The 10,147-nt window shown below is 41.5% G+C and overlaps 1 protein-coding gene across 3 annotated transcripts; it reads left to right on the top strand.

Annotated features, from left to right (window-relative positions):
• Positions 1-111: 111 nt before the first annotated feature.
• Positions 112-9,539, top strand: csrnp2 (cysteine-serine-rich nuclear protein 2). 3 transcript variants are annotated; one of them, XM_051424875.1, is made up of 5 exons: positions 112-304; positions 2,680-2,852; positions 2,985-3,247; positions 4,307-4,603; positions 6,322-9,539. In XM_051424875.1, exons 1-5 carry the CDS (start codon positions 258-260, stop codon positions 7,276-7,278), a joined length of 1,737 nt encoding a protein of 578 aa, XP_051280835.1. In that variant the 5' UTR covers positions 112-257; the 3' UTR covers positions 7,279-9,539. The 3 variants fall into 3 exon arrangements, with proteins under 3 accessions (XP_051280835.1, XP_051280834.1, XP_051280836.1); XM_051424874.1 differs by having other exon boundaries at positions 2,680-2,882; XM_051424876.1 differs by having other exon boundaries at positions 112-866; positions 2,680-2,882.
• Positions 9,540-10,147: the final 608 nt, after the last annotated feature.

Genomic DNA, 10,147 nt, shown 5'->3' with positions numbered 1-10,147 from the left:
AAAGAAAGTCAAAAAAAAAAAAAAAAAATACATTTACTTCATTTCCCAGCATGCTCCGGCGCATGGCATGCCTGTGATGTCACAATAAGTATATATACGACTACAGGGAAGAATTTCTTCCTCCATTGTTACATTGTAACAAACGGGGCCGGGGCGAAACGGGGGAGGAAAAGGCGTCTTCTCGTTACAACGTTTGCAACATTTTGGGCACCGACCGGCTTAAAAAAAAAAACCCCAAAAAAAGCCAGTCTGCGTTAATGCGAGAAGACTGCGAAGAAAGCAAAGCCCGACTGAACCCGCCCCGGTGAGAAAAAGGATAAACCAACACAGATGTCAGCGGATTTCTCCATCGCAAGCGTTTCCAGGGCTTAAATCAGGAAGATAAGACGTTTTTAGTCTGTTTACGTTATTAACATTGCAGCGAACAATGTTCGGGGAACAAATCGCAGGCGACCATACGACGTCCCTCTTCTTCTCCGCCGTCTGTCCTTTAAACTAGGGAGGCATGCAACGTTTCAATAAATCCCGCAGGTCTAACAGACAGCTCCTGCTCTCTTCGTGATCTTTTCACTGTGCAGAACAATGAGCGTGGAGTCTTAAAGTAGCCTCGCATAGGCAAGATATATAATAAAAAGTGTTGCAAATTGACAGTCACGCAAAGCTTTTTAAAAAAGCCAGATCACTTTGGGGTCGCCGTTGCTCCACGGTTGCAGTCTGGATATTCGGTTTTGGCAAGCAAACATAAAAAAAGGGGGAAAAAAAAGGGGGCATCTCATAGGGCGTTAAAAGATTGATGTGCAGCTCACATTGGGAAAGGGAAACGACCTACGAGTTGGTTGGAATAAGGGTCCCTGTTTCTGCCCCAGGTAAGAGGGTTTAGTATTTCATTAACCGGGCGGTTTGCCATTGTGTGTGTGTGTGTGTATAAAAATGGGGAGAGCTGGTATAGCCTACTGGAGAGAGAGAGAAAGAGAGAGAGAGAGAGCGGTCGAGTCTTTGCCTGTCAGACTGATAATATCCAACCTCCCCCAATACAGTCTGGTCAGTTGCTGCATGCATACACAGTTAAACAAATATATCAGCAACACTGCATGTCCCTGAAGGTAAATACACCGTGGAGTCACAATGGGCTGTTAGCACACTGTAGCTTGCTGTCCACACTGTCCAACTAAGAGGTTGAGTGAGTCAGATTTTCATAAGAGAAATGAGCCGGCTATCAGCCCCTCTGCTCTGTTTGGCCCATTTATACTGGAGTCCCCCAGGTGGAAAATCCAGTTCACATTGATGCTACAAGCATCTTTACTGAACATTTAAAAAAACAAAAAACCTGCGCTTGTTCCTCGCAGCCTCTTTCAGGGGTGTTAAAATAGGTTAAAACCTCCTTCTAAAGAGGCACATAAAGAAATAATCCATATGAATTTGTTGGCTGCTTCAGTGATTTTTGCACAGTAGCGACACAGACAGACAACTACAGCAGACAGACAACTACAGCAGACAGACAACTACAGCTCATCATTTATGTTTGAGATATCGCATCCAATGTGAGGACTTTGATGGAAAAGTGTCCTCCTATCCCAGTGAAATCACTATGGCTGCAGCAGTTGTTTCATTATTCACTATCCACAGAGCAGCTCCAGGATTTGTCTATATGACATCATCACTACATCATATCCCTGTTTAGCTTAAAGACAAACTACACTGTACAATATTGTGGAAATGTTACATATAATTATATACGTAGCACAGGTTTTTCCCTGTGAGAGCTTTAATAATGGCTCATTTGGAGCTGTGCCATCAGGAATGAAGATGCAGCACGTTGCTGTTAGTGGGATAGTAAACTATTAATTAGCTCTTGAAGTGCCTTATTCGTGGAGAATAGTAATATAATAACCTTAAGATATATATTTGTACACAGACGCACTGTCTTTATGGAATAGAGTGCGGGTTCATTTATTTGGATTATATCTTGAAAATATAAAACTTTGTGTGATGAAGTTTGACCGCAGAAATGTAGGGCTTAACAAAACATATCATAAGACACATATTCATCTGCTCTCATTCACCTTGTCTGACCTCTCCCCGCCGATGTGATTGATGAGCTTCGGCCTTCAGATTCGCTCGCATCGATCCCCCTCTACGGTGTTTATGGCAGAATTAAGAGAAACAGAAGAGTGAGAAGCCATGGAGATCATTTGCTTCAAGGCTGTTCGCATAAACCCGTGCTTGCTTGCCTAGTTGCCATGGTGACGTTTTTGGACTTGATAATTTCAAAGTAGGATTTCATGTGAGATGTGGGGAGGGGGGAGGCTGGGGGGGGAGGCAGAGGGAGGAAATGATGGAGCTGGAATACAGATGAAAGGAGACAGAACCAAACAGCTGATGTCACCTTTTAGTTTCTGTGTCGGTGTTGAGAGCTGACCTTACGCAGGAGCAATTTAACACTAATGATCCAGTTCAGTGTCTGTGCGTGACAACAAGAACATTCTGTCTTTAAGGTGTTCAACTGGTAAACAAATATTACACAGTGCTACACACATTATCCACTCTGCCTCTCATTAATAGAAGTTTTTTTTTTCTTTCACAAATATCCACATGTTTTGGTTCACAGCTACTGGTGCCGAGCGTTTTGTCCGTGGCTCAATGTGTGCTGCTCTGTCCCCCCCCCAAATCTCCCATCAGACACCGAGTTTCCATGGAGGCAGGTTCGTCCCTCAGCCTCAAACGAAGATATGAAGAGGTGGACAACAGCTCTCCATTCTCTACACCTAAGGACTCCGACGATGACATCTCCAGCAGTGACAGCGCTGACAGCTGTGACAGCCTCAACCCTCCTTCCAGCACTGCATTTACCCGTAAGGAACAACAGGAGACACACGTTAAAGGCAATCCACTCTAAAACCCACTCAAACAGTTAATTAGCAAAAGTATTTAATTACTCATGTGTAACATCGCATCCCAAATCTCTCCCCTTTTCCCCACTTCAGCAACCTCCATCCTCAGACAGCACAAGCCGTCACCGGGGGGGAAACGGGTGCGTTTCGATGTGGTGACAGTGTATTACTTCCCCCGGCGGCAGGGATTCACCAGCGTGCCCAGCCAAGGGGGCAGCTCGCTGGGCATGGCCCGTCACCACTCCTCCATCAGACACTACACGCTCGGCGAGTTCGCCCGCGAACAGGAAACGAGCCACCGGCACACGTTGCGCCAGCACCTGCGCCAGGAGAAGCTCAATGCCCGCAAGATGAAGGTTGGTTTCACATTTTGTCGGGGAGGGACTGATGAGTGGATGAGCACAAATCACCTTCTGTTCCAAGGTGCCTTGTTTTGGGTCAAATATATTTTTGGCATATGATGTCTTACAAAATGACATTTAGAATATTTTTAGGGTACATTATTTTTTTTCTTGTCTCTTGAAAAGCAAATGACATCTCCATTTGCAAGTGCAAAGTACATTTGCATAGTACTGTAGTACTGTACTTTCATACTTGTATATTGTCATTTTTTTAATGCTACTTAATACTTCTACTCCACTACTGTACATTTCAAAGATAATATATTGTAATTTTTGCTCAACTACATTTATCTAACAGCTGAAGTTACTGGTTACTTTGTATAGTGTGTGTAGTTTGGAACCCTTGTCACTTTTCAGATATCTGTGAGTTGTTAGCAGGTCAACCAAGGCTAGATATTTCTCATAAAAATCTCAAATTGTTCCATTTAAATTATTGTTTAAGGCCTAAAGGAGTAAAAACTCCAATATTCAAATATATAATATCAGGAAAAAGTAAAAAAAAAATTATACAATACAGATTTGTGGAGCAGAACTGTTTTCCTTCTTCCTACTCTATTAATCATCTCATAACTCCCCAGATTATTATGTGAGAGGGTGGAAGCACTGGACTAAGCTACCAAAATGCATCTAAACTCCACCTCGAACAGCTATAACAGTAAAATGTTGCTTATGAATTGACTGAGCAGTCTTAGCAATCTAACCATGGGATATACATGTATAATAACAGATCAGTTACAGGTGCCAGTTTCAAGTACTTTTTGGTGATATTACTACTTACTACTTAACTTAAGTAGGAATTGTATTGCAGAACTTTTACTTTAAATAGAATATTTTTTACATTGTTGTATTGTTACTTGTACTTAGTACTTTTTCCAACACTGTCAATTTGAGAGTTCTTGATTAAGTTAAGTTCCAGATTTTTGAAGTCTCAGTCTTTATGATAATTACGCACTGGAGCTCTCAGTCAGTCTCAGAAATCAGTCTCTTATCGTCTTCCCTAACTGTTGTCCACAGCTGACAAGGAATGGCACAGTGGAGTGCGCTCAGGCAGACCTGCTGACTCTGGAAGACGTATCAGATGAGGACCTCGACGTGGATGGGGTGGAGGTGGATGACTGTTTCTTCCTTCAGCCGCTGCCCACAAAGCGCCGCCGAGCCCTCCTTCGAGCCTCTGGCATTGCCCGCATAGATGCGCGGGAGAAAGCTGAGCTCAGAACCATCCGCCTCTCACGGGAGGAATGTGGCTGTGACTGCCGCCTCTACTGCGACCCTCGCCACTGCGGCTGCAGCCAGGCTGGTATTAAGTGCCAGGTAAGGGTTGTTGGCTTGTCTGTGCGCAGGAAGAAGAGAGCCACTGTGCAGTTTCTTCAGTGCTTAATACAATGTGCACCTTGTATACCATATTTGATGTTTTTTTAATTTGAAGTCACGTGCAATGAAATCTTTTGTCCCAGAAGGAAAAATATAGATGAAGATAATAAAATGAATGATGAATTCCATTTAGCTGCTTCAGGTTCAGGGTCCTTGTATTGTACATGTTGGCTCACTGTCACACTGTCATGGCTTACTGGGACACTTGAATACAACAGAGGCATCATCAATGTGATTACTAAGGCCGCTGCTTTTCCTACTATGACAAATCAAAATGTCTGCTGTCAAAAATACATATTCTTTTCATTTTAAGCAAATCTTTGTTAGACTGTACTGTCAGCTACAGTTTAGTTCAGTATCTATGCCAGCACGAGATAATAATGTTCTTATTGTTTGAAGTCTATCACCTTAGAAAGTGATTGTGTCGATGAATTAAGTTCCTGCAGCACTTGAAAATGGTCACTTTCTTTGTTTATTTTTTGAAATTCAGTGTACTGTATTTTCCAGTATCGGCACCAAGAATATCTCTACTTTAAAGAGAACAGCCTTAAGGAGCCTCTGTGCCTGTGTACAGTAGTTCTGACAGATTCAATGGTTCCAATTTGTTAAAATAGCCTAAATCAGCAATCATTAGTTTTTTTGTTCTTGTCAGGAATATTCTATTCAAAGCATTTCTGTGTGATACAGGACTGCAGCCTGATCGATTCATTGAGATTGAAATGCAATTTACTGCACTGATGCAGTGAATCAATCATTACACCATCTTCTATTTGTACAGCTCATTTCCCTCTTTTTGATTTACTGAAATTAAATGATTAACATGTTGGTACATTCAGAATATTAAGATGCTTTTACTTCTTTGTGCATGTCTGTGTCCTGACAGTGACTGACCAGAGTTTAAATAGAATTTAAAGTATTAAAATGTATATATATTTAATTTTTGTCTCTAAAGACAGAGCATTTAACATTAAAGGCTGTATCTCTCTGTACCTGTATTATTTAGAACTACAATGAGTCGATTAATTGATTAGTTGTTTTTCAGAAAATTAATTGGCTACTATTTTGATCATTTATTAATTCATTTTTCAAGCAATAATACCAAAAATGTGATGGTTCAAATGTTCCAGCTTCCCAAAAATGTGCCGTAATGACTTCACCATCTGGGACAGTAAAATAATAAATAATAAAACATGTCATAGTCAGTTCTAAATGATAGTGAAGGGGTCCCTTAAGGAAAAAGGTTGACAACCATTGTGATTGACATTTCTTTGACTATTTTCTTGTTTTATATGCAAATTGATTCATATAAAAAATAATAAGGAAAATAATAGTTAGTTGCAGCCCTGGTATTTTGGATGTTAGAAATAGTTTGAAATCTTTTCTGGTTACATTTTGTCTCGTTAGGAGGAAGTACAGCTATATCTCAGTCTGAATAATTACACAGTAACCAGATATTCTCTTGGTTGCCATGATATGTTTTCCTTGATATATCTCAGCATGTGTGTCATCTGTCTTTGTTCTTTGCACAACAAACAAACTCTTACGTAACCTAAATAATAATTATGTAAATGAGTCAGTAAATTCAAAGTGTTTACTCTACCCTTTCCTGTTTAAAATGCAATAAAACTGAAACTGGAATTACCTCTGCTCGTTCCCAGGTGGATCGAATGTCCTTCCCATGTGGCTGCTCCAGGGATGGCTGCGGCAATGTAGCAGGCCGCATCGAGTTCAATCCTCTGCGTGTCAGAACTCACTACCTGCACACCATCATGAAGCTGGACCTGGAGAAGAGGAGGATGCTGATACAAGGGGCTGGGGACCAGTATGCTGAATCTGACCCATTGTCCTCCCCCTCCTCCACTTGCCCCACTTCTCCGGACTTGTCTTCAGTCGCTGGCCTGGACTCTGAGCTGGAGGAGAACGAGGTGCAGACAGTGGTGGAGGTTCAGGATCTCCTGGCAGAGCAGGACATTCTGGAGCGAGAGAACGAGACAGCTGTGTTGCACCTGCAGAGCGCGGAGGAGCAGGAGAGGAGGGAGAGGGAGGAGGCAGAAGGGGAGGCAGTGCAGCAGGAGCTGGGTGCAGGAGGTCTCACAGAGCAGCCTCTCTGCCTCATGCCTGGTGCCTTGGGAGGGGAGCTGCCCGAGCAGGCAGAAGTGCCAGGAGTGGAGCAGGTCCTTTTGCAGGGGCCGTTCCCCACTGGGGCCACGGTGCTGTGCATCACTGACAACCAGGAGGAGAGCCCTTCTGACCTCCTCAAAGACTCCACTTCTTTGCTCTACTATCAGCTCAGTCCCATAGAGCCTGGAGCCTTTGAAACCCTGCCCAGAGCGGAGGAGGCTGAACGGGAGGAGCGCCTGGTGAGAGAACAAGATTCAGGAGGAGACGAGTGTGTGGAGAGGAAACAAGAAGGAGGAGAGGAGTCGAAGGATGATAAGCGTGAAGAGACCACCTGCAGGCAGAGTTTGGGCAAGTCCTTGACCAATGTGATTCTGTGCTCGGAGGAACGTGAGGAGGAGAGGCCCTCGAGTCCCCAACTGAGCTTCCCTGAAGAGCGGTGCCAACGTGGGTCCTGCTTGGAGGGAGAAGTAGATCCACTGCCTCCTGAAGTTTAATTCTAGCTTCTCTGCAGATATTTTGCACAATAGCTTCATCTAAGATGAAAAATTACACATTTCACATTTATTACTGCTATCATCAAGAATGATTACAGGTTGCAATCTATTATAGTGACTGTCATTGAATTAGGTAGAGAATGAGCTTGGGTATTACAATACATGAGGATGGGGGAGGGGGGTGCTGAAAGCACATACAGATCACTCCCCAGAAGTAATATGGATGCAGTTACAAGGCAACATTGTACGTAATTCTGTTAGGTGTAATGAATGCGGCCTTAATGGAAAAACATAAAAACACTTGTGTGTAGGAGTCATTTGTCGATGAGGAAGTACAGCAAGTAGTGCTTTGTTAATTTCCAACGCAGCAAACAGAAAAAAAAAAACAATGTGTGAATGCTGACATAAGCCTTTTGTTTGGTGATGTATTAAGCTATCAACACTAAACACAAATTGTTTTGCAGTGTGCAAGAAGCTGGTGTGTTTAGATACTTGCTGGCTCACTTTCCATTACAGCAAACTTGTGCTGTAGTCAAGCCAAATGAAGGCCTCTGATAGCATCCTCCGCTGAAAATAGACCTAATAATCCTGGAAATACTTGTTTTTGTGTACTGTATATGCATTTGCAAAAGTGCAAGACAGAGCCGAGGTTGCTGCTTTCTTGATCTGTATGCACATTGTGAACTGAGGGCAGCGAGTGTTGTGGCTCTGCTGTTATGAAGGTAAACCAACACTGAGCAGCAGACTAGCACTGGCCTTAGTTGTTGCTCTTGCTCACCTTGAGCTGCTCGTGCAAATGCAGTCGATTTGTCAACAAAAACCTAGTTTACGTGTAGTTACAATGCCTATGATATTATTATTTCTTTTAGTAATGTGTCTTTTGTGGATTAGTTACTGTTGATTTGAAGTCATCACAGTCTTTGTTTTTTTGTTTTTGTTTTTTTTTTGAGTGAAAGGACATGTTATTTCTTTCATACTGCTACACTGTAATGCTATGTAGTCAGTCATGTCACGATGAAATGCCAGAACAGATCCACGTCGTCTCCTCTTTTAATGAGTTATACTGTAAGGAAGAGATGATTCGGGCTCATGTCAAATTTCGTATAAAGAAGATAGAATTTAAAGAGTTCAAGAAAATAACAGCCTGCGCTGTTGAAAGTAGTTATACAAAATGTGATGTTACTAATTTATGAAACAGATTGACAACAACCTGAATTTGTATATTTTATGTTCAATTTGTACAGTATGTGTGTGTGTATGAATACTTTACATCTGTGTGTCTATGTGAGAGAGAACTTAGTATGCATCTGTGTGTGCATGCACATGTGTATGTACTGTATTATGATAAAGGGGGGAGGGTGGGAGTATATTAGTGAGGATACATATTTTATTCCTGAAAGGTGCTGATGTTACAGATTTACAATTCACTGATTTTTCTCCCTAACATCATGAGAAATAGGATTTCATGGAGATGTTTCTTGATGACTGATGTAAGAAGTAAAAGGGTTGTAGAGCCTCTTGTAGGAACGCAATAGCTACTGCACTGCAAATCATTAATGTGGCGGTTCTGGAACGAGGTGTTTTGTCATTGACTATGTAAATGCAATCGTATAACACTTCTGGTCTTTAAATGTCTTTTTTAAGCTGTGTCTGATTAATACTGATCTGCGTAAGTGTGCCGACTCTTCTTACACAAAATCAGTCCTTTGTTTTGTTGCCTAAAATTACAGCTGTTGCTTTCGGTAACACAGGATGTGCTGCTGTGTATGAGACGTCTGATGTATTTCTTTGCCTTTTTTTATTGTCTTAATATAAATCTACTTACGAGTTGCACCAAAGCAGTGGTTTCAAACCTAATTAAATGATGCTTTCATCCATCAGATTTTAACAAAGCAGTCTCCTGTAGTTATTGTGAGGCTGTAGATTTATCGTGGCCCTTTGTGTTCGCGTGACTTGCCTTGACATAGTGCCATCTTTGAAGTGATGATGATTACAAGCTGCCTATTGTTGAGCTTTTGTCCTTGGCTTTCTACTAATAGACTTAGGTTTGGGATCACTGCATCAAATCAACTCCACTACACTATGTGATTGTGTGCTTCTCTGTGCGAAAGGGGTGTGTGATTGTTGGAAAGACCGATAAATTTAGACTTCATCTAAAAGCTGTGAGAACTACTCTCATGCTAACTGTTGCCTAAAGTGGACAAAAAGGTTTTTTATACAAAAATAAAAACAATAAAACACTCATTTTAAAAAGGATCAAATTTTATGTGTGTTGTGTTGATTTTAGTAGGTCATAAATCTTTATTTCACATGATCACAAGAGTTAAAAACTACAGATCTGAGGCTGCCATTGGCCTTTTTCCATGACCTTCATTTGGCTGGATAGGGACATGATACCAATCGTTTATTCACAAAATATCCCATGATGATTTTTACTGTTCTCAATACTGTAACAGAGGAAGCTTTCAATATAACATATTTTAACTGAAAAGCAGTTTGGGGTGAAATTAGCTCCAAAGCAATTATGTTTCATATTTTGTAGAATTTTAAAATAAAGAAGAATTACTATATATGGTTTTATAATTTGTCCTTTTGAAAGCAGGAACTTAGTGTTTATGTTTGTTTTGTCACTCCAACCATTCACTGCAAACGGATGTGACAGACCTAAGAATGTGTGAAAACTACATAATGTTTAGTCACTCTAAAGGGAGAAAATGGGAAGCCTTTGTCCTCATTCAGACACTGGAGGTCATGACAAAGGCTGTTTGTTGGATGCAGTGTAACCTCTAACCACTAGATGGCAGCATAAACCCAGTGTATTCCTCCTAAACACAACATGCTTGCTGCACACAGATATCTGTCACATATA

Source organism: Dicentrarchus labrax, unplaced genomic scaffold (genome assembly GCF_905237075.1).
Source record: "Dicentrarchus labrax unplaced genomic scaffold, dlabrax2021, whole genome shotgun sequence".
Classification (NCBI taxonomy): Eukaryota; Metazoa; Chordata; class Actinopteri; family Moronidae; genus Dicentrarchus; species Dicentrarchus labrax.
The sequence above is the reverse complement of the archived record's forward strand: the minus strand, read 5'-3'. Positions and strand labels throughout refer to the sequence as shown.

Coding starts and splice junctions, on each gene's coding strand:
- csrnp2 (XM_051424874.1), top strand. CDS start 258: ATGCGAGAAGACTGCGAAGAAAGCAAAGCCCGACTGAACCCGCCCCG. Junction 3,248..4,306: donor TCAATGCCCGCAAGATGAAG/GTTGGTTTCACA, acceptor TGTTGTCCACAG/CTGACAAGGAATGGCACAGT. Junction 4,604..6,321: donor AGGCTGGTATTAAGTGCCAG/GTAAGGGTTGTT, acceptor GCTCGTTCCCAG/GTGGATCGAATGTCCTTCCC.